The sequence below is a fragment of the Cetorhinus maximus genome, chromosome 15 (genome assembly GCF_964194155.1).
Source record: "Cetorhinus maximus chromosome 15, sCetMax3.hap1.1, whole genome shotgun sequence".
Taxonomy (NCBI): domain Eukaryota; kingdom Metazoa; phylum Chordata; class Chondrichthyes; order Lamniformes; family Cetorhinidae; genus Cetorhinus; species Cetorhinus maximus.
In genome coordinates, this window is record NC_135893.1 from 86,316,122 (window position 1) to 86,341,061 (window position 24,940).

Genomic DNA, 24,940 nt, shown 5'->3' on the forward strand with positions numbered 1-24,940 from the left:
GTCTTGACAACAAAATCCATTTGCACACAATCAACACCCACAAACAGCAATGAGATACATGATCAGATAATCTCTTTTTAGCAGTCTTGGTTGAGCGGCAAATGCTGGCCAGGGCACCAGCAGAATATTACTGCTCTTCTTTGGGACTTTTTATATATACTTGAATAGGCAGGGTCTTGGTTTAATGCTTCATCTGAAGGGCAACATCCCTAACAGTAGAGCACTTCTCAGGATTGCACTGAAGTGCCATCCTGGATAATGTGTTAAAGACTGTGAAAATGGAGATTGAATACATGGGCCAGGATTTCCCGGTCGGCGAGTGGGGGGTGGGGCCTGCTCGCTGTCGCGTAAAATGACGCATGGTGACGTCAGGCGGAACTCCCAACGTCATCGCACCCCATTTAAATTTTCAGGTAGGCGGTGACTCAGCAGAATCAGCTGTGTGCCTACCGGCCTGTCAATAGCCAATTGAGGCCATTGACAGAGTCATTAAACTAATTAATGGACCTGCCCGTCCAACCTTAAGATTGGCAGGCAGGCCAGGAGCTCTGGTGGGCATTAGAAAAGGCATGAAACTTCATCCACGTGTAGGATGAGGTTTCATGTAGGTTTTAAAAAATGTAATTAAATTGCATGTAAAAGTTATGGATATGTCCCAACTCATGTGATAGTGTCACATGAGGGGGCATGTCAGGGTTTTTTTTCTCTATTTTTCAGATTTTTAATTGTACAGGTGATCTCCCCGAGGCAGCACTTAGCACTTTTGTGCGCATGCGTGAAAGAGCACATTCTCGGTTTAGGGAATCCCCCCCTGCCCACATAAGGGGCGCATAGCGCTTCCATGCAGATGTCACGCTGGGCGGGCCTTAATTGGCTCACCCACGTAAAATGGCGGCACGCTCTTCATCTTCCCCCCCGATAGGGGGAAAATTTTGCCCATGACCCTTTGACTCAGTGTTGGAAATATACAGGAGGTCTGTCACGGGTTGAATATTTGCATATATCTTTCTTAAAAAAAATCTTACATTTATTTTGGATATCCAGAAATGTTTGTCGTTAATAACTTAGGTTGCAATACTTACTATTATAATTATATGCCATTATAAAGAGTAGGGCAAAAAAAATAGTCTTAAAGTATCTACCCTATTAGTCTTCTCTCAGCAGATTAGATGAATTGGGTAGGGCCCATAATATAGCATATTGTATGTGTTATGTGAAAAGAATCTATCCTGTATTTGCCAATTAAATGCACTCACAGTACTATCAAAAACATACCGGGTTTTTACTTGCAGATTTTCATGCAAATATAGATTTCCCCTGCATAATTTCTCTACTATCTTCAAAGTGTAGCCAAGATTTCATATATAAAAATTCTTTTGCACTTTACCCTGAGAACACACCACCACAAATTTAAACTTTATATATGTGACCTGAGGTGCCATGGTACATAACTAGATTGTTGACAAAGGCAGAAAGTTGAACACCTTGCACTAAGGAATATGGGCTAATAAAGAAATGACAAAGAGTAACATACTTAAGCTTCTAGATGTTCTCTCTTTAAAATGGGATTTCAACCAAGTTTTAAAAAGGTTTGTCACAACTCTGATACTTTCTGAAATTTTAACTTTCAGGCAAGGCCTACCAAATTTAATTTTGCAATCCTAAACATGCTATAAAATCAAATAGGTCACATTTTAATTTAACTTCTTTAAAGTAAATGTGTTTGCTTTTCAACTATTTGGACTATAGTGTGGCTTCATGAAAAGTCAAGTTCATTCCATACAGCTGAAAAATTCTTCAGTGGGGAAAGAATCCTGCAGTACAGATGTCAGCCCTTATTTTAAAGTATGCTTTATACGGTGTTGTTCATTTATTTTATCTGAAGGTAGTTGGGAATTACTTTGTTAATACTGCAGCATAGGTGCTATTTCTTAAAAAGCAATACATCAAAAAACATATTGCTGTTTGTTGATTCTGTTCAATACAAGTGGCTCATTATTGAGTATTCTTTTTGAAATATTACCGTGGCATAACTGGAAGTTGCTTATGTTTGTCTGAAAGCATATAATGTATCCGAAACAGAAATACAAACATGCATGATTACAAGCCAACAATTTAATTCAGTTCAAATGTTGTAAACACCTAGAGCGAAATTCAGTTTATAACAGTTATTTGGACCATGAGATTAGATTACAACCTTGAAACATTCCCTCTTATCATTTATAACAGTTTCCACTACACAAGGGACCTTATTTAATCAGTTTTCCTCCTAGTACCAATGACTATCAGTGTCCGCTATGTCCTTGATGTGCAATGAAGCTCACACAAGATTAATAAATGTGACATGACCACTGAAGGCTTGAAAGTGATCTGCAGTGGATTACTCAACAATTCTGTGTCCAATATGTGTCACATAGTAATAAATAGTGAATTGTGCCCTCAAAGATGAGAGAGCACTTAGCAGGCTAATTATATAGAAAAGGAAAAATAGCTTTAGACTGTCAAAATCTAAATATGAAACATTTGCAATTGGGACAAGAAAATATTCCTGTTAGAGTATAAAAATAGTGTGGAATGAGTAAAGATCTTTTTGTAATAAGATTTTTCATTCCATAGACAGCACGCTATTCGTTCCATTATGAACTCTACTGAACCCATTTACATAGAACATACAACACAGAAACAGGCCATTTGGCCTGATTACTCTTGTGCTGGTGTTTATAATCCACACGAATCTCCTCCCATTCAAACTACCTCATCTCAGCCTTTCAGCATCTTTCTACTCTCTTTTATCTCATGTACTCAAAAATATTTGCCTCAGCCACTTCCTGTGGTAGTGAATACCATTTTATATGGCACCATGCTGATTAATCTCCCAAGAAAGTTCTGTGAGGTTGTTCCTGCTTTCCTCCCACAAAGGAAAATACACTGAGACACACCAAATGCTCCAGAATAATTAAGCTTTATATCATCATTATCCAGCCTACAGAGCCTTCTATAGAAAAATCGCATAATTTTAGTTCAGGAACCATCATGATTCACATGTCATTTCATAAAACGTTAACAGCACCAAAGCAGGCCATTTCACCTAACAGATTGGCACAGGTGCTTTTCTCTGCAAGTCGCTAAATCTAATCCCTTTGTCCTGCTTGTTCCGATCCTTTAATGTTTAGTTTTATTTGGCAAAGTATTCCATAATCTAACCACCAAAATAATTAATTAATCTCTATCCTCTCCTTGAATTCTTTTTGTGATCAGCTTGGGTGTTGATGTCTAACTGTTGCATAACACACGTGAATCAGGGATAATTGGAGGCACAACACCAATGATGCTGTTCAACTAATATAGGTGCTAATTAGAAAATGTCTCCTTCAAAATTCAACTCTTTATTTAAATAAAGGATTGAAAGTACAGTAAGACTTCCCTTTGTCCCTGTTTAATGCACTTGCTGTAGTTTCATTTAGAATCTAGGTACAATGTGTATGTTCAGACAAAGTAATCCAAATTTAAATAACAGTATCACAGCTCTGGATAAAAATCCAGAGTCAGGAATTCACCGCAATGATGCTTAGTGACAAATGCCACTAGTCACACCATCCTCAATCCTCCAGTGACAAGTTCATGTCACAACTTGCTGGTCAAGATAATTTCAATGTGTTGCAGTGAACGTAATAGCAACTCAGAAGTAGTACAGAAAATGGATATCTCTGCAACAGTGGGAAAGGCATTGAGTATTCTCTCCTAAAACAGCTCACCTCAAATTTCAGCCATAGTACACCGAGAGGCTGGAAACTGTAAATCCCCTCAGGTTGTATGCTTGACATGGAATGTATATTGTAAATATCAAGAGTACTGAAACTGTATTGAGGCACCTCAGAGTAGGACATGCTGTTTGGAGAAAAGTTGAATTTTATTGCACTTTCTGTAATATTAAATTTGAAATGTTTAGATTAATCTTAAGATTTGTGTAAGTACAAATTATAGATTTTGGAAAAAAATGGTAGCAAAGGAAATGCTTTCTGTAACAATTAACACAGTTAAACTAATCACCTGATAAATAGCAATGCAATGCATATTTTAATTTCAATGGCCCTGAATTTGTTACAAAATAATCTTGCATGTTTTTAACAGTATATGCAGGTCACAACGCTTTATTGAAAACAGGTGAAATGCAGCAACAGAAATCAATGCAACTGCCAATCACTGGATACAATATAAAGAGTAAATAGAGTCATAGAGGTCTACAGCACAGAGAAAGGTAACTTAATAATAACAAACTGCCTAGGGGATGGGATGCATCTGAGTACACATGATTGACCAATGGCAAAAATTGAGTGAAACTGAACTACTGAAGTCACACACAGACAAGCACAGCCTCACAATTCTTTAAAATCAGTTTAAATCAGATTTGCCTAATCAGCAACACTCTTAAGGTTCTGGACAGTTTTCCAAAGTGGAAAGTGTTTTCAAGGCCAATAAAATTGCAAGGAAGTGATGTAAATATTATACAATTAAATTATTAATTTAAGGTGTTGAGCATTTTGTTGGGCTACTGTTTGTAATCAGCAGTGTGAAAACAATGTCACCCCTTCCTGTGCTTATACTAACTGAAATCCCAAGTAAGCTGTCTCAAACATGAGCTGACCGATACTGAAACAGCAGTCAGCACAGGGGGATTCCACCCCACCCCGCCACCACCCCACATCAGACCTGTTAATCTGGAAGATAAATAATTACTTTTTTTAATCAGTGCCTTCAGTCCAATTGAATGGATCACACATATGGTCTTAATATTTGAGCCAGTTTATTTATATTAAGGTTTATTTACAGTGTTAATGCTCTGCATTTCAAAAACAAAATATTCATGACTTTTCCTGTTCCTGTGATTATACCAAGAATATTGAGACCTCTCATGAGATTCATTAATCATCCAAAGCACAGCAATGATCACACTAACATTCACTCAACAAACTTGGTCTGAGCCTGGTACAGAGGGATCTGGGGGTTCATCTTTGAAGGTGACAGGATTGAGAGAGTAATTAGCAAAGCATTTGGGATTTGGGTTTCATTAAAAGAGATAATGAGTACAAAAGCAAGGAGGTTCTGCTTAACCTTTATAAAGCTCTGGTTAGGCCATAACTATAGTTTTTTGTCACCACACTTTAGGGAGGGTCTGAGAGTCCTTGAGAGGGTGCAGAGGAGATTTACCAGAATGGTTCCAGGGATATGGGATTTTAGCTACGTGGTTAGGTAGGAGAAGCTGGGGTTGTTCTCCTTAGAGCTTGAGGGGCGATCTGATGGTGGTGCACAAGATTTTGGCAAGTTTAGATCCCGTAGACAAAGTAGTAGTTCCCATTAGCTGATGGCGCAAGGACTAGGGGATGCAGATTTAAAGTTTTGGGCAAGAAATGCAGGGGGATGAAGAGCGTTTTTTATGCAGCAAGTGCTAAGACCTGGAGCTCGCTGTCTCATTGCAAGGGTGGTGGAAGCGGAGATGATCAATGATTTGCAAAGAAAACAGGATAGGCACCTGAAGGAAATAAACTTGCAGGGCAATGGGGATAGAATGGAGGAACGGGACTGACTGCATTGCACTACAGAGAGCCGGCAAGGACTTGATGGGCCAAATAGCCTCCTCCCGTGCCAAAATGACTGACTGATTTTAGTGGGAAGCAGAGCTATGATAATTAGCTGTTCAACTTTATCAACAAGAGTCTGTGAAGCAGTGCAAATTTTCAAATTGTGGAATGGTGTAGGTAGTGCCAAAATTTCCTGGAATTTCTGAATCATAATAATGGTGTACACCACAGATGCAACATGAACATGAACAATTTTATGGCAAATTCAGGCCCAGCAAGTCTTTCGGAAAACCTGAAATGCTCAGGTAAAAATTTTGTTGAAAGTATTTAAAAGGGCACATAAGGAAATTCAACAGTTAAATTTAAACATGTCATTGTGAAATGTACTTTTTTTTGTTTTGCTTAAGCCCTTAATTCTGCACGTGTGAAATTTTAATTACTGAAGAAGAAATGGGAAATGAAGAAATGGCATGCAATTTTTTTAAAAAGCATCAAGCGTTCTAATTTTTAATCACAATCCAGGTGTTCCTGTTTGGAGTTGTAGGTGTGTGTAGATACATGGACATTGAGGGAAGATAATCATAATCTTGGCTGCCAATGCCTCTATAAAAACCTGCTTTCATCAAATTTTTTACTTGAGCATTTCAGGTTTTCCCCAAAAGCTTAGACTTGCTGGGCTTGGATTTGCTGTAAAATTGCACCATGTTAATGGTGTATCTATGGTATATTTCATTATTATGGTGCAGAAATTTGAGGAAATTACAGCGTGAGTGACTTACATCACTACGTATGCAATGCCATAACTTGGGAATTTTGCTTTACTTCACAGATTCATTTTCCATGGAAATTAGACCCCTGGCATGCATCAAGGTGATTATATGTAGACATATATGACTGAATCTTGAGGAGAGGTAAAAGGAGAACTTTTTAAAATTCATTCATTAGATGTGGGCGTCACTGACTAGGCCAGCATTTATTGCCCATCCCTAATTGCCTTTGAGGTGGTGGTGGTGAGCTGCCTCCATGAACTACTGAAGTCCATGTATTGTGTAGGTACACCCACAGTGCTGTCAGAGACAGAGTTCCAGGATTTTGACCCAGCGACAGTGAAGGAACAGTGATATATTTCCAAGTCAGGATGGTGAGTGGTTTGGAGGGAAACTTCCAGGTGATGGTGTTCCCATGAGTCTGCTACACTTGTCCTTCTAGATGGTAGTGGTTGTGGGTCTGGAAGGTCTAAGGAGCCTTGGGCCAGAATCTTCGGGTTGGCGAGCGGGGGCGGGCCCCACTTACCAACACAAAATAACGCGCGGTGACGTTGGGCGTGCGTCCCGACGTCATTCAGATCTTCAATTCGGCGGGAGCACATTGGAGTTGGCTGCGCGCCCGCCGGACTGTCAAAGGCCTACGACCATTTAAAAACTAATTAAAGTTATTAACTGAGCTGCCCATCCAACCTTAAGGTTGGCTGGCAGGCGAAGAGCCCAGGCCGCCTTCGCATTTCTCATGAAACCTCATTCACGGGCGGGATGAGGTTTCATGAAGGGTTATAAATTAAATAAATTTTTTAATTAAAGCTCATTGATATGTTCCAGCTCATGTGACACTATTATATGAGGGGACGTCTTAAATATTTTTTTCTCTTTATTAAAATTTTTGAAAATCAAACTAACCCTCCGGAGGCAGCTCTGTGCCTCGGAGATTTCTGCGCTCTTTCGCGTACATGCATAAAAGAGTGCAGGCCCCGACTCAGCCTACTCCCCCCGCCCACGTAAAATGGGGGTATGCAGCCGAACATGGGCAGCGATTGGCCACACGCCCACTTGCGCCCGCTCCCGCTCAGCACCCCCGACGGGGAGAAAATTCTCCCCTTGGTAAATTCCTTCAGTGCATCTTGTAGATAGTACACACTGCTGCCACTGTGTGTCGATGATGGAGGGAGTGAATGCTTGTGGATGGGGTGCCAATTAAGTGAGCTGCTTTGTCCTGGATGGTGTCAAGCTTCGAGTGTTGTTGGAGCTGCACTCATCCAGGCAAGTGGAGAGTATTCCATCATAGTCCTGACCTGTGCCTTGTGGATGGTGGACAGGTATTGGGGAGTCAGGAGGTGAGTTACTTGCTGCAAGATTCCTAGCCTCTGCCCTGCTCTTGTAGCCACAGTATTTATATGTCTAGTCCAGTACAGTTTCTGGCCTGAGGGAAGACAGACAGATAGTATACTCCAATCTCATTATATTTTAGTGGATAAAATCCAATTTCACAAGTCTAGTCAGACATACTTTTTTTCCCAACAGTGAGATTTCCGACAGTGAGATCTAAGTACAAAAGTTTTCATTTATTACAGGAAACCATTACAAGGAATCACATTGCTGTAGCCAAGTTGTAACATAGCCATATATGACAAGCTGAACTATTTGTCTGTAAGATATTGCATCCACAATAACTTCCTCTTACCTTGATGAATCACCCTGATTTTCATATTTCCTATTCTGTACACCTTTGGTAAACATCATTATAACAGCATAAATTTAAGTTGGCTATTTCAGAAACAATTATGTTGTAGACTATTACATTTAAGTTTCCAGAATACACAATTTTCCATGCATCAAAATTTAAATAGGTGAAGTCAGTTTGCATTTTACTAAAACATTTCTCAATCCCTGGATTATATGCTATTCAAAACTTAAATTTCATTGAAATATTTATTTCAACACAGCACTTTATGTTCATTCAAAGGAGCCTCTAGGTGAACTAGTGTCACCATAGCTTTCAATTTCCTATTTATATTACTGAAAGTCAGGTCAGTGTTGATGTAGTGTTGTATGTCGTATAAGGGGTTAATTCTAAGTGTGATATGCTAATAAGACAGTATACATCATAGGAAGTGATGCAGTGTCTCATGATCTTGCTCTCTCGTGCAATCTTGTGGTGTGATGTAGCTCAGAGTAAGATGTGTTCTAATAAAGTTGAAGTTTCCTTACCTCAGCAGGCTCTGTAAATATTCTGTGTTAGCACAACGAGACCAAGGATATTAAATTGTGGCAGTATGTGAAAGAACAAGTATAGAAAAATCTCTGTCATTACTGGAAAGCTTTGAACAGGTTGCAGGTCTCAATCAGGCAGAAACATGGCTGAATTGGCCCTGAAGATTTGCCAGGTATCACACTACATTGGGCCTCATGGCAAGCAGGTCAGTACACTATTATATGTGATGGATAGCTGGCAGATGATATCGTAGTCAGGCAAGGGATTGACGAAGAGAAAGCTACATACAATAAAGTAATAAAAGCACTCGATGCCTACTTCAATCTGCAAAAGAATACCATTGTCAAGCGGGCTAAATTTAACAAGTGTACCCAATGACAAGGGGAAAGTATTAATACATTTATAAACAATCTGTGTAGTTTTGGAGATCTGTGAATATGGCAACTTAAAAGATGAACCAATCAGGAACAGAACTGTTGCCAGAGTCTTGAATGAAGCATTGTCTGACCACTTGCAGTTGAGAGATAATTTAAACTTAACAAAGTCAATTCAACTGATTAGACAAGTTGAGGTCAAGAAGTAAAATCAATTGGTGATTCAGAGTGACAGGGAGAACCATATCCCAAAAACAACTGACTAAATGGAATATGTTAAATTTAAAACCAGAGAAGTGGCCATTCAAAAGCAGGTGGGAGAAGGATATATTTGCGACATATGGAATCCTAGGCCTTTGATATTCGACAATGGACTGCAGTTTGCCAATGAATACTTTAAAAAGCTCACGGCATTGTATGGATTTGTCCAAACTACCAGATCACCAAGATAGCCTCAAGCCAATGGTGAGGCTGAAACAGGAGTGCATACAGTGAAAGCATTGCTGAAGAAGAACAATGACATCCAGCTTGCACTTGTGAGCTATCGTTCAACTTCATTCCAACATGATTTAGCATCATGTGAACTCCTAATGGGAAGATGACCGAGAACTGAACTTCCTACTCTCCACACACACTCATACCACAAGTGCAAGCTGATGACTTGGACAAAGTGAGGGATAAAGAAGGTGAGTATCATCCCAGTCAGATGTGGAGCTATGACAAATGTCACAAAGCACATGACCTGCCATACCTCTAACCAGGAGAGGCAGTTTGGATCAGAGGTCAAGCTCCTTATGGATAAGTGGCTGAACAGATACAACATCAACAGTCCTACCTCATTCAGGCTGAAAACAGTACAATGAGACAGAACAGATGTGCACTATTTGCCACACAAAAACAACCTCCTGCACAATCAAAGCAGTCATCCACCCAACTGGACAGATCAGAGATGCTGTGTTCATACAGAGATCTATATTATTGAACCTGAATCATTTACAAATTCTTCTTCTGCTCAGCAAAGCCTGAGAGAGAACATGCAAGGCTCAAATCCCCAATCTCCTCCAAGGACCTGTTAAGGTCGACTAATGAATCTACCATAGCAGTTTTTTCTTTAAAAAAGAAATGGAAGTTAGAGACTGGGGTTAGATGTAGCATAATGGGGAGAATCAGAGACTTAATGGAAGATGTAGCATAAGGGGTTAATTCTAATTGATATGCTAAGGAGACAGTATACATCTTAGGAAGTGATGCAATGTCTCATGATCTTGCTCTCTCTTGTACAACCTTGTGCTAAGATGTAGCTCACTAAAGGTGTATTCCAATAAAGTTTGTTTTCCTTATCTCAGCAGGTTCTGTAAATATTGTGTTTGCACAACGAGACCAAGGATATTATACGATAGAGTCCCTACAAATCAATAAGGTTGCAGAACCAGAGGCTGTCATCCTGTCAACCGATTACTTGATATTCTGTTGAGGACTGGCTACCAGCATATCTAGGTTTCTATCATGAGGTTTCCTAAGGTGAGCAATGCTGATATTTCATGTTCATGCCTTTGGCACCTCCATTTCAAAGCAGTGTATTGACTGATTCAACACAAAAACATCATGAGATTTGTTGGTTTATATTTAAAAGATCAATTATCACTTATAAAGAGGAAATCTTCAATCCTGGATGGCTAGCTGGCTGGCAGAAAGGGTGGGTAAACCAACTGGAAGTTGCAATTGGAGGCCCAGTCCATTGCAGTAGCCAGGGCTCACTTAAATGCTGTGCCCCCCAAATGGGCATCCAGAATTAGCTTGCTTTGGATTAGTGCAATACCCCAGCTTCCAAACTATCCCATCACAGCAGTGGCTTTGGGGACACAGAAGTAAGGCTATGGGGTGAGAAGCTCAGGACAGCACAGACTCAAACAGTTGCATGGCGTCTGAAGGAGCATTCCTGCAAAAATTCTTCACAAAAATAAAGGCTGGCAACCAGAAGCGTGGGTGGGAACTCCGCTTCTGGTTTGACAGCTTCTGCTGAGCAGTATACTCACGATGGATGCTCTGCTCTAGAGGCCATAAAAATGGCTTTGGGATCCTATCTACAAAATACCATTAATATAAATATAAATTCATAAATGTGAGTCACATGGACACATCAGCTACCCAGCTTTAAGGTAGTGGTAGGATGGAAATGAATAAATGGACTGCTTTGATTTCCACGAAAGGTTACAGACCTGAAACATTAACTTTGTTTCTCTCCTCACAGATGCTGCCTGGACTGCTGAGTGTTTCCAGCATTTTGTTTTAATTTCAGATTTCCAGCATCTGGAGCATTTTGCTTTTGATTTCAACTCCTCTACTGCCTGGAGTACGCCAGGCCAGGGAGATAAAAATCACCTCTGAAATTTTGTTGTAGATTTATCGCCAGCAAATGAAGCTGAACTAAAGGATCTCGGATGTAGTTTCTTTTAACATATTTCCTTATATCCAGTTCGCGTCTGGTCACAGACACTGCCCAGCAGTTTTCCATTGCACTCTCCGACCCCCACTAATTTTCTTGCTGCACTCTTTCTCTCCTGATGATAGTAACTTTTGCCGGGGTCTAGTTCCACTGATGCTGGCAGCCTCCAGTAGCTGACGCAAATAACGCCTGCAAACGGTTCAAGTAGTGGACATGGGCCAGCTATTCAATATTGGGATCATCACAGATGATTTAAAGCCTGTCCTAACCCAGTACTCAAAAAAACCTATTGTAATTGGAATTTCTGGATTGCATTCGAGAACAAGACGATACCCCTTAATTTTATTCCTGGCTTTTGCTGAGATCAGTTTTTTCAGCAGAGACCATGAATTTTATCTGGGACCTTCTTTTCTGCACAACTTACTACCAAAATATACACAGGCATGGTGGCATCGTTCTATTCTATGATAACCAAGTAATGCCTTTGTTCATGAAACAATAAGGGGAGCATTATACATGAAATAGAATAATTTCCAATTTACTCATATAAACTGCCTCATCTTCCATCAGAGAAAAATCCATTAAAGTTGGTCCCACCTCCACAGAACTGCATGCGTCTCAGCTGCCAGTGGAATCAGAAAAACAACGATCATGTAGCAATTCAAAATTCAGACTACAACTGCTCCATCCAGGCTGACACTTTAGTGCAGTAGTGAGCAAGTGCTGCACTGTCAAAGGTGCCACCTTTTGGCTGAGACATTCAACGTAGGTTCCGTCTGCCCTCTCAGTGAACATAAAAAATTCCACAGTACTTTATGAAAAAGGGCAGGTTATTGTGACCAATATTTCTCTCTTAACTGACATTACTAAAAATAACAGATTACCTGGTCACGTATCTTGTTGTTTATAAGATTTTACCATGCATAACTAAGTTGCCGCATATTCCAACATTACATCAGTGACTAAACTTCAAGAATACTTAATTAGCTGTAAAGTTATTTGGGAAATCATGAGGCAAAAGGTACTAGATAAATACAAGGTTTTTTCCTCTTTGGCTGCAGACAATTTTACCTGTCAACCCACGTTTAGGCCCCTAAAGCTGTTTTTAAAACTTCAGTGGTCTATATGGAAAATCACCAGTCACTCATTTCAACTTTCAAACAATTGCACATGACGCTTGTGCACGCGAAATTATTTTTTGCAACAGTGCTTGTGAAACCATTCCAAAATGCAAAAGGAGTGGATTTCATGACAGCTGCTACCTTGCGGAGTTGCTTCCTGAAGTAATCTTGCAATACAAAGGCAGCGATAGACAGTTTTCTCAGGTATTTATGTTGCTGATAGTCTGCATACAATGTGAGAAAAATCACACTTCAGTGTTTGCAATGAGGCACAGGGCATATTAACAAAACAAGAAAAAGCAAACAATGGCTTTAACTTGAGTTATGTCACTGTGAAAACGTAATTCTCAAGTGTTCAGGCTAATATTGTGGAATATTCAAGACAAGTGAACGGCAATGGGAGTGAAGAAAGACTTCTTACTAATGCGTTGTGCCATGTTGCAGTGAACAGCTAAGTGATGCTATGATATTTGCAATTACCTCATAATAGGCACTGCAAACAAAAAAAAACTTTAGAAGCCTAATTAACAATCAAAATAAAATTGGGTGTGTTTTTTATTCTTTCATGGAATGTGAAGGTTACTGGCAAGGCCAGCATTTGTGGCTGATCGAGGAGTGTCCTCGAGAAGATGGTGGTGAGCTGCCTTCTTAAACTGCTGCAGTCCATCTGGTGTAGGTACACCTTCAGTGCTGTTAGGAAGGGGGGTTCCAGGTTTTTGACCCAGTGATAATGAAAGAACAGCAATATAGTTCCAATTCAGGTTGGTGTGTAGCTTGGAGGATGACTTGCAGCTGGTGGTGTTGCCATGCATCTGCTGCCCTTGTTCTTCTAACGGTAGAGGTCGCAAATTTGGAAGATGCTGTTGAAGGAGTTTTGGTGAGTTGCTGCAGTGCATCCTGTTTACGGTACACACTTCTGCCAGTGTGTGTTGGTGATGGAGGAATCAAATGTTTAAGGTGGTGGAAGGGTGTCGATCAAGTGGGCTGCTTTGTCCTGGATAGTGTTGAGCTTTTGAGTGTTGTTGGAGGTGTACTCATTGGGCAGTATTCCATCAGACTCCTGACTTGTGTTTTGTAGATGGTGGACAGACTTTTGGGAATTATACACTGCAGAATTCCCAGCCCCTGACCTGCTCTTGTAACCATAGCATCACGGACAGGATTTATGTCCTCTCTTACTGCCTGTAATCAGTATGTTTTGTATGGAAAGAGGTGTGCCTTTCCTTAGCCTTGGAGTATCCCAAATAATTCAGCAGCAAGCTTTTGAGAGTTTAAAATAAATAAGGTTATTTAGTCTCTCACTTACCGTGAATTAACGCAACGTCACAGACTTGATCTCATGTGCATGCGTACACACACAAACAAATATTGTTTACAGACATAGTGCACTTTTATAGATTACAGTTAATTCAGTCTCTGATTTATGATTTCCACTCTCCTAAAAGGCAAGCCTGTGGTTTCTTGAATAGGTTTGATGATTTAAAACTGAAGTGATGGTCTTGTGAAGCGAAGGATTCACAGATGGTTATGAGGCTTCTTGTAGCTGAACATCTGGAAGGTCAATTCTCAGGTGAACTTTGAAACTGGAACAGGTTAAGTACTTTGGCTGCTTGGTGACTTGCAGCTGATTTCAGAGTCTGGTTCTCATATTGGCTGATGATTGATGGTTTTGATGGGTCCTAGGATAATAAGGGTGTAGTCCCTGAGACCAGCTTCCATCACGGGTGCTGGATTAACACCTCTGACGCACACCCAGTCTAAGTTTGGATGGAGTAGGGCATCATGATATAGTGGGGAGTTGACAGTGGCCATTGAGTTTTGATCTTCCCTTTTGTCCAGTATGAAACATGGAAACAGGCAGTCTGGAAACTCCATAATCTTTAGGTGTTGGCCCATCCTTAAACAATGAGATGTGTGAATTCCACAAATGGCTGAGAGTTACCCTCACCTATGTCCATAGTTGATTACGTATTCACCAGACACTTATACTGTCTGTAGTCCAAATGCTAAAAGTCGCATGACTTGCAGCAGACATCTTAGAGCTTATTTCTGTTCAATTTTTAAAAGTATTGTCTGAAAGTACATAATATGACATGCTGGCACCCGGCATGTCAACAGTACTTATATGCTGGTCCAGTTAAGTTTCTAGTCAATGGTAACCACAGGATTTTGATGGTGGGGCATCCAGCAGCGGTAATGGTTCCTCTCTTGACTGTCATCTGCTCTAGGGGTTGTGGTAACCATCTGAGTGGTTGGCTGGTCTGTACCAAAAGCAGAAGAGCCTGTTCTGCAAAGAGAGAAGGCAATTCAGAACTGAAGTCCTAGTCAAGAGAATCCTTCTTGGAGTTCTCGGGAACTTGCAGTTCTGTATAATTTATGACAGTAGTTGTCTTGACATCTTCTGCCATTTTGAGGAGATTCAGCGCTACACAGGCATCTCTGCTCAAGAGAGAAAAAGACTGGTTATGGATGATGCACATCAGCTCAAAGATTTGTTTGCCAACATACCTTAATGGTTCCAGAATCATGCCTATAACTGGAAGTCGGATTCAAGAAGGCCCATAAATTGATAAGTTGGTTGCTTGTAGCCAGAAGTCTCTTTGTCTAATAGGACTATAACGCTGGCTCCCGTGCCCAATTTAAAGTTTGTGGGATGGCCATTACTGAGATGTCCACATTCCAGAACAAAAATTCAGGACTTTTGACCTCACCCAAGAAGCATGGTTGTGTCTCCTCTTGGTGTGTTGTCTCAACCTCTTGAATCCTCTTGGGATCTTCTGTGTGTGTTTTGGCATTGCACAGCTTCCCAAAGTGTACCTTTCGGTTATATTGAAAGCATTGGGCTGAAATTGCCAGGCATTGATCACACCGGTGAGGACGCATTGCTCCACAGCGCTGGCATGGTCGCTCTCCTGGTCAGTTAGGGTATTGCTTCTCTTGACCTGAAGTGTCCCTGTTTCTGTGCTGTTTCACTGACTAGACAGTAGGGTTTACTTTGTACCATGGTTTGCTTTCTCCCTTAATATGGATCTGTGCTGCAAACAGATTTCAGGTTGCCTGCAAATCTGGATGACTTTCTCATGGGATGGATCTTCCTTCGCTTGAAAAATGTTTGAGAGTGTGTCGTCTGCCACTCCTACAGCTATTCCATCCCTGAGTAGCTCAGATTTCAGGTCACCGTTATCACAGCCTTCAGCCATTCTATACAGCTCAGTAATGAAGGAGCGGACAGGTTCTCCTGGCTGCATTAATTAAATTTAGCCCTTTCAAGGATGTTGTTACTTCGGAGGTTAAAATAAGCATCAAATGATTTTAAAACTTCATCAAATTTTGCAGATGATTCATTAATTCCTTGTCTAGCTATTGTATTGCCCACTATCGGGCCTAATGAATAAAGCAATGCGTTAACTTGTACAGCTTCTATCTTTTTATCCCGACCCAAAGCAATCATATATTTAAAGAACCTCTTTCTCCAGAGTCCCCAATTTTGAGATTGATCTTGGACTTGGATTTCTGATCAATGGTTAAAATTTTTAAATTGCAGGTTCAGTTTTGAGAGGTTTCTGAAAATCCAAGATGGTACCTCTGTACCCTTCTTCACACAGGGTTTTCCCACTTTTGGCAGGCTCCAGCAGTAATTGCGTTCGTGATCTCAGTGTTAATTTTTTTTCAACAAAGGCTGTCTGGATTGGTTGGTTTGAGCATTCCCCACTTTAGATCAATGTTCTCAGGTCTTCAAAGTGTCAAATCCCAGCTTTTCGCAGAATCTTTATAGTGCAGATGGCGACCATTTGGCCCATCAAGTCTGCACTGGTTCTCTGAAAGAGCATTCCACCCCGTCCCTTATCCCAGTAACCTTGCACATTCTCTTTTCTGATAGCCATCCAATTCGTTTTTGAATACCTCGATCAAACCTGCCTCCACCACCCTCTCAGTAAGTCCATTCCAGACTCCAGCCACACTCCGGGTGAAAAAAAATTTCCTCACATTACTTTTATTCCTTTTGCCAATTATTTTTAATCTATGTCCTCCAGTTCTTGATGCTCCCTTGAGAGGGAACTGTTTTTCACTATTTACCCTGTCCATACCCCTCAGGATCTTGAATACCTCTATCAAGTCTCCGTAGCCATCTTTTCTCCAAGGAAAACAGTCCCAACCTCTCCAATCTATCCTCATAGCTACAGTTCTTTATCCCTAGAATCATTCTTGTGAATCTCCTCTGTACTCTCTCCAATGCCTTCACATCCTTCCTCGAGAATGATACCCAGAACTTGATGCAGTACTCCAGATGAGGCCTAACTGGTATCTTATGCAAATTCAACATGACCTCCTTACTCGTGTACTCAATGCCCCTATATGCTTTATTGACTGCTCTTTCAACATGCCCTTCAATAACTTATGTTCATTCACACCGAGGTTCCTTTGTTCCCGCACCTCCTTTAGAGTTTCTCCCTTTATTTTAAATGGTGTCTCCATTTCTTCCTGCCAAACCTCACATTTCTCTGCACTGAACTTCATCTGCCACTTGTCTGCCCAATCCACCAACATGTCTATGTTCTTTTGAAATTCAAGGCTATCCTCATCACAGCTGATAACATGTCCAATTTTGAAATCATGCCCTGACCAGCACAGTCTAGGTCATTAATGTATCAGGGAAAGGAAGGGTGCCAACACTGACTCCTGGGGAACTCCACTACAAACCTTCCTCCATTCTGAAAAAATCCATTACTCTTCGTTTACTTTCACTCAGCCAATTTCTTATCCAAGTGCCTATTCTCCCTTTTATTCCACGAGCTAGAATTTTGCTCAGTTGTGTGGCACTGTACCAAATGCCTTTTGAAAATCCACATCAACAGTGTTGTCCTTATCAACCTTTTCTGTTACCTCCTCAAAAAATCCAGCAAGTTAGTTAAACATGATTTTCCCTTAAAGAATCCATACAGGCTTTCCTTAAATATCCTGCACTTGTCTCAGTGGCTACTGATTTTGTCCCCAGAAGTTTCCCTACCACTGAAGTCAAACTGACTGGTCTGTAGTTGCTGGCTTTATTTTTGCAGCCGTTTTTTGAACAAGGGTGTAACATTCACAATTCTCCAGTTCTCTAGCACCACCCCAGTGTCTAAGGAAGACTGAAAGATTATCACTAGTGCCTCTGCAATTTCCACTCTGACTTCCCTCAGTGCCCTTGGATGTATATCATCCAGTCCTGGTACCTTGTCAATTTTAAGTAAAAGATAGCCTTTCTAAAACCACCTCCTCCTCAATTGTAAATTCTCCCAGTGTACCAGTTACCTCCTCTCTCACCTCAGCCTGGGTTGCATCTTCTTCCTTTGTAAAGACAGATGCAAAGTACTCATTTAATACCTCTGCTATTTCTCCTGCCTCCATGTGCAAGTCCCCTTTTTTGTAAATCCCTAATCGCCCGACTCTTTCTTTTCCCGCCCTTTTATTATTTATACACTTATAAAAGACCTTGGGATTCCCTTTTACATTAGCTGCCATGCTCCTTTCACGCTCTCTCCTCGCTTTTCTTATTAGTTTTTTCACTTCCCCTCTGGTCCTGCTATATTCAGCCCGATTCTCCATTGTATTTTCTACCCGACATCTGTTGTACTTGCACTTCTTCCTTTTCATCTTCACCCCTATCTGTCTCATCATCCAGTGCACTCTGGATTTATTTGTCCTACCTTTCCCTTTCAAAGGCATATACCTTGACATGCTTGCCATACTTTTTCTTTCAAGGTCGCCCATTGTTTAGCCACCATCTTTTCTGCCAACATTTGATTCCAACTCACACAATTCAGATGCATTCTCATCCCATCGAAGTTGGCTTCCCACATGTTAACTATCCCTGCTCTGGATTGTTCCTTGTCCTTTTCCATGGCCAATCTAAACCTTATGATACAATGGTCACTGTTCTCTCTGCCAGTGTACTTCTTGGCTGCGGTGTAACCACCTCTCTAAACGCACTATCCATGTAATCCTCAGCCTTGCGGATGCACCACAGTGACTCCAGCCACCGCTCAAGTTCCGCAAACCGGAGCTCAAGTTTCTGCAGCTGGTGATACTTCCAGCAGATGTAGTCATTGAGGGCACTTGGTGCCTACACAACGTCCCACATCCCATGGATGCACATTCCACATGGCTGAGCTGCATTTACACATCTTAAACTTTATAGAAGGTGTTTGTTACAGTATGGTATAATAAAATAACTCACCTGTCACTCGCCAATCGTCTCCTCCATGCCGAGTCCGGAAAGGCCTATACTTACATACCAATCAACTTATGGGACTCCTGTGATGTCACTTATAGAATTTATCTGTAAACTCCTAGTTCTCTCTCTCCGCTGTTTTATGGGTTCTCTCTCCAAACTCCTGCTGCTTTATGGGCTCTCTTATGTTGTTTAGAAAGTTTAATTTAATTACTCTCGTAATAAACTTAGAATAATTCCTATGTATACTACACCTCTTTCCCCCATGCACCAAATTACCATGTGAACCTAATTCACTGCTCACTCAGTCTTCATCTCACTCAGGCATAGTCACCTGCCTCTTCACATATCCCTTACTGATGCAATCTGGGTATTGAAGCTGGACTTCCACAGGTTTCAATGGAGTCTTCTGCTGCAGTGAGGAATTTAATTTCTGCCTTCAGCTTCCAAGCTTTCCTTTGGAGCTTTTCTCTGGCTATTTCCTTTACACTTTTTCTCTGGCTATTTCCTTTACACCTTCGCTTCTAGAGCTTTTCTTCAGGTCAGAATGCTCCTTTTATTTTTTCTTCAGTTTTCCAGGATCTTAATTTTCTTCTGCAGTCTCTGCGAAGTTCTGAGATATTCCATTCACTGCCACCATGTTGTAAGGTGTCGGGCATGGTTAGGTGGGTCTTATTAATGTATTTGTAGTCTTAGGTAGTTCAACAACAAATATTTATTAACTACTAGAAGCTATATACATAGATACAGTAAAGGTCCAAATTAGGAGCAATGCTTGCTCCTACACACGGCTGTGTCCAATACTACACTGACCCCTAGGTGAAGGTCATGTGTTCTCTTATATCACTGTGGGCGGTACTGTACTCAATCCCACGTTAACCCTTTATCCACCCGACCCTTATACTACAGGTATGACTCCAACCAGTGGAGAGTTTTCCCAGATTCCCATCGACTTCAGTTTTGATTAGTCTCCTTGATGCCACACTCAGTCAAATGCTGCCTTGATGCTTAGGGCAATTACTCCCACCTCACCTGTGGAATTCAGCTTGTTTATCCATATTTGGAACAAGGCTATACTGAGGTCAGGAGTCAAGTGACCCTGGGGGAACCCCACTGAGCATTGGTGATAGGTTATTGCTATATAAGTGCTGACACCTTTGATTACTTTGCTGATGACTGAGAGTAGTCTGAAAGGGTGGCAATTGGCTAGATTGGATTTCTCCTGCTTTTTAATGACAGGACATACATGGGAAACATTCCACTGTTGGGTAGATGCTAGTGTTGTAGCTGTCCCAGTATAGCTTGGATGTGGAGCCTTTGTAAAAAAAAAAAATTGGTACACCACTGGAAATAAATTTTCTTTTTTTTTTTAATCCAATCAGCAAACAGAGATATAGTAAAGGAATTGGAATCCGAACCATTCCGGGTAATTGCATTTAATGGGTGGGGAAAGGCAGTCCTGGCAAGAGATATAGCAGTGAAATTCCAGTCAGGGTGGCAAGGTATCAGTAGGCCTCAGTGTCTACTTTTACCTTTTGTGCTGGGCTTCCTGCAGGATAGGAAGCCGAGAGCAAAAGAAAATAGGACAGCACACAAAAGTGCGAGATCGATTTCATTGCTATGTACATTCTGCATCCACCTACTAAAATTCACTGTGTGGCTCATGAATAGTAAGGGACCACTTGGAATAGATAATGGAAAATTAGAGACAGAAAGAAAGCAAGAGTCTGTGCCTTCAGGAACCAAAGGGAAGGCTAGGAAATTTAAAAAACAGAATCAGTATTTTCTGAGTTATGTTATGTAAACTTTAATAGTTCTTGGTCTGCACTGATGCCTCCTTATACTTTGAACTGATAGAACTTGCAGAGTTTTTTTTAATCGATAAAAATAGTGAACAAATCAGGATTGTCTATCTAGACTTGAATACTTTTACCTATAGATTTTAATCAGAACTGGAAGATTTCAACTAAACCCTGCCTACTACTAAATACACTTGTAGGTAGATGAATCACCAAAGTCAGCTACAGCTTACCATAAAGCCATCCATAAAAAGATTATGCTTCACAATATAAACATTTAATTGCATTTTGAAAGACTGACTACACCATAACACTTGCCCTAAAACAATCCAATGTATATTATTGACTCTTGTTTCATTCTACAAGCACTCGTGAAAATTGTGCCACATACTACATCGCTTACTTTTTTCCAGTAATTCATCAAGCTGTTGTGATGTTAATCTGTAACTATGTTTTTGAAGTTTGGTACAAAGATTATAAATAGTGATTAAAGAACCTATTAATTGATTTGAAGAGCAGAGTCAATAACTGAGGGAACATTCCTTCCTTAACCAACACCACAAAGCAAAAATTAACTGGTCATTCAACACAATGTTATTTGAAGGATCTGTTAAAACTGTCTCCTGGCTTGCCTGCATCATAACACTTTCATTTTAAAATAAATTGAATGTATGTGACCAAGATGTTCCTGACTTAAGATACTTTATAAATGTGACTCATTCTTTTATCTCCCAGCAAAGAAAGTTTATATGTGGATTGAGATACATAATGCACCCACTGGTTCACTTGCACCTTACCTAGCTCTTTGGAGACTGGTGACTGAGAACTCAGCTCTCCCAATTTTGAAATGCCATCAAAGTATGTCTTGCCTGCAGCCACCATAGCTGTTAAAATAAGCAGAAAATAATATTTTAACAAACTGTAGTTATTGGTTTAGAACACATTAGTTACAATATTCTTATTTTGTTCTAAGAGAAAACACCAAGTACCTGTAAATCAAAACTGGAATCATATCAAATAGACTGTTCTATTCAGGTAACTCACTTTTGCATGTTCCAAGGTTACTGGTAACAATATTTTACACCCTTTTCTACCTCTCCACATTCCAAGAGGAAAGGTGTAAGTGAATCTGACTAGGTTGGTCAAAACGGATAAAAAACCAGCTTTGAAAACCTGTTAGAAATAGGAATAGCAAAATATCCATAGTATTTCACTTGAGTTGCTCATGTGTTACGCTATTATGATGAGTTTTTCTGAAAGCTTTTGGATATCTGTCCTAATATCTCCCTATGTGACTCGGTACATTTGATAATGCCCCTGTGAAGTGCCTTGGGATGTTTTGTGTTAAAAGTGCTATATAAATGCAAGTTGTTGTAGTATCAAAGTTGCACTATTTGCATTCTTTCGTTATGTACCTAAATTATAGCATGGTACATTATCAATTCAAGAACCAGAGTTTCAAGAGTTTGTTTTAAAGAGGTTAAATTCAGAAAACAAAGCTTAACTGCTTTCTTGAATGATTACTGTTCAGTACTAATGTAAAAATAGAAAGCAGTTGATGCAGCATTTAAAACTAAAATTAAAATTTCTTATAGTTTTCTTTAAAAAGCACGTGAAATGGTACAATTATCACCCTTTCCAATCATAACTAATAAGGTAACACACCCATCAGATCATCTGGAAGTAAAATTGGAACATAAATTGATAAAGATCAGAGCAAATTCCTTTGACCAAGGCAAATCTCAAATTTCTGTGCATGTTTTCTATTAAGGCCATTCGGCAACTTATTTTAAACAATATGAAAAGGAAATATCAATTTTTAAGGGCTGGGTCCCCTTTTAGGCCGACTGGGACTAGAATAATTATTGTCCAAGAGTTTATAAGAATTTAAACAAGAGTTTTTAACTGTATGGTGTAATCTAGAGCCTGTAGACTTAATTGGACAGTTTCCCTATGGACTAATAATATTGTGAAAAAGTATTATTGAAAGAAATTTAAAATTAAGCCTGTCTAAAATTTTCAATCTTTAAAGTATGTCATTTATTATGTTTTTTTTTAAATTAAGTCCAGTTTTCTAATTTTGTCCAACAATGACAGCATTAAACCTAGTTTGAAATTTTCAGACTTTTTCCCTAGGTTTTCACTGCAGCTCAATTATAATTGGGAAGGGACTTTTCAAACATTAGCAAGATTAACTCCTGAGAGCAAACTACAAGAATTAAAATGTCTCCCTTGGCAACAGCCAGACCAGGAAGAGTAGTTTACATCTCCTTCAACCATGAGAAGTGCTAGCTTCTTTCAAGTACAGCCAATTAGGATTAGGTATTCCTTGAACCAATGATTGTACAGTTTAAATGCAGGGTAGAAGCCCATTTCTGTTTTAGGTAGCAGAGTACACAATCTATTTGATGTTAGGATCCTATCTTGCACCCTTCAGTGGAAGGGAGAAATGAATCAACATTGAATCAACTACTTGCACCTTTCTGCAATGAATCTGGATGAGCTCACATTCAAAGTCAAGCCACGGTTACTCTATTTGTGATTTTTATGCTAGAAAATTAGTTCTGGTAAGCTGTCTCTATCACCTTTGGAACATGAAATAATTTCTGATCCTGTGTCCCAAGCCAGCACAGTAGAGAGAAAACAGATAACCAGTCCCCATGACTTTCTGGGTGCAATTACACTACAGGTTTTATGTTTTATGTTGATGTGAAGCAGTCTCAGATTTGTATCAATGCTATGTAAATTGGGTGTTAAAGCTTGAAATGACATTTAAGTGAAAATCCAAGGAGTCTCATTTCACTTTGTACCAGTGTAACTCAGGCCCTGGCTCTAGATTCAAACTAAGTTTGTCATAACTGTAAAATTGATGCAAAGCAAAACCTCCATAGTTATAACATAAATGCACCATTGATAACTCTCAAATTCAGTGCTAAAATCCAGTCTTGGTCACTAAAACTGGAATAAAACCACTATTACCAAAGAGAGAAGTTTTTCATTCCATCTATGTAAATATAATTAAACTTGTCATGGAAGCAAGGCAACACTATTTGATCTACTTGTTCCTTAATAAAATGCCACCATTCTGTCAAATTTCACAAGATCAAGTTTAATCCCAGGTAATTTACTGGATTAAAACGCATTACATTAATAAACTTCAATTAACCCAGATTTACAAGATTTGAGGAGAGCTACACATTAGTCTACTCATACTGACCACCTGCCAATGCTAAATTTTCCCAAAGTACATTAGTTCGTCCATGTAAATACCTTGGTCAGATCTCAGAATACCTTGTTCAGATTTGGTTTCTCCACATGAGTGGGTGATGGTAAGGCTTTGGAAAAGTGTGGACAGGAGGGTCACAAGATTCATTCCTAGCTTGTAGCATCTTAGTTATGAACAGGGACTACAGGAACTGGGACTCAAAACTTCAGGGAAGCATTGGTTTAGGTGTGATCCGGTTGAGGTTATAGGATGTTGAAGGGAATAAATCATGTTCGAGTAAGAAAGAAAGACTGGCACGTATTTAGTGTTTTTCACAGCTATTGGGTATCTTAAAGTGTTTTACAGCTAATGAAGTTCTTTTGAAGTGTAGTCACTGTTGTAATGTAGGAAATGCAGCCACCAGCTTGCACACAGCAAGCTTGCACAACAGTATTGTGATAACAACCAGATGATCTGTTTTAGTGATGTTGGTTGGGGGATAGATATTGGCCAGGACACCAGGAATAATTCCCCTGCTTATCTTTGAAATAGCATCTTGGGATCTTTTACACCACCTCAGAGAGCAGATGGGGCCTCAGTTTAATATCTCATCCGAAAGACAGCACTTCCAGCAGTGTATTACTCCCATTGTATTGCATTGAAGTGTCAGCCTAAACTCAAGTGCTCAAGTTCTGGAATGGGACTTGAACCCACAATGTTTTGTGCCAGAGGCAAGAATGCTATCAACTGAGCCACAGGTAAATGGTTTGTTTCAATTAAATAAGTTAGGGAGAACCAGGGGTCACAAATTTAAGTTCTTTAAAACCAGAATTTAGGTTAGATCTCAGGAGGTGTTTTCCCAGAGAATAGCGGACCTCTGGAACAGACTGCCAGCTTGTATGGCATTCATTTAATTGCTGAATTCCATCAAGTGAGAACTGGACCTGTTCCTAGCTGGGGCAGAGATCACCTTGTATAAAAGGTAGGCACTACATAGCATTATCTGTGCCAGAGTGATTTCCTTGACGAGTTTTGATTGCTTAAGCAGCATTCGAGGGAGGAGCACCGGAGCGGTGACCTCGGGGCACAGAGTAACTGAAGCCAAAACTGGAAAAGTGATGTCACAGGGAAGCTGTGACCTGATTGGTTGGTAGGAAATCTGCACCAAATTCGTAAAAAAACAATGCAAAGCTAATTAATAAATTAATTAACTAAGTAGA

At 40.0% G+C, this 24,940-nt stretch overlaps 1 protein-coding gene across 1 annotated transcript in view; it reads right to left on the reverse strand.

The window, feature by feature from the left end:
* The window catches only part of baiap2l1a (BAR/IMD domain containing adaptor protein 2 like 1a), a 143,175-nt gene that overhangs the window by 95,745 nt on the left and 22,490 nt on the right, over positions 1-24,940 (reverse strand). Inside the window, exon 3 of the mRNA XM_078558878.1 lies at positions 21,313-21,399. Coding sequence (XP_078415004.1) covers positions 21,313-21,399 — 87 coding nt within the window. The remainder of the gene's footprint in view (positions 1-21,312; positions 21,400-24,940) is intronic.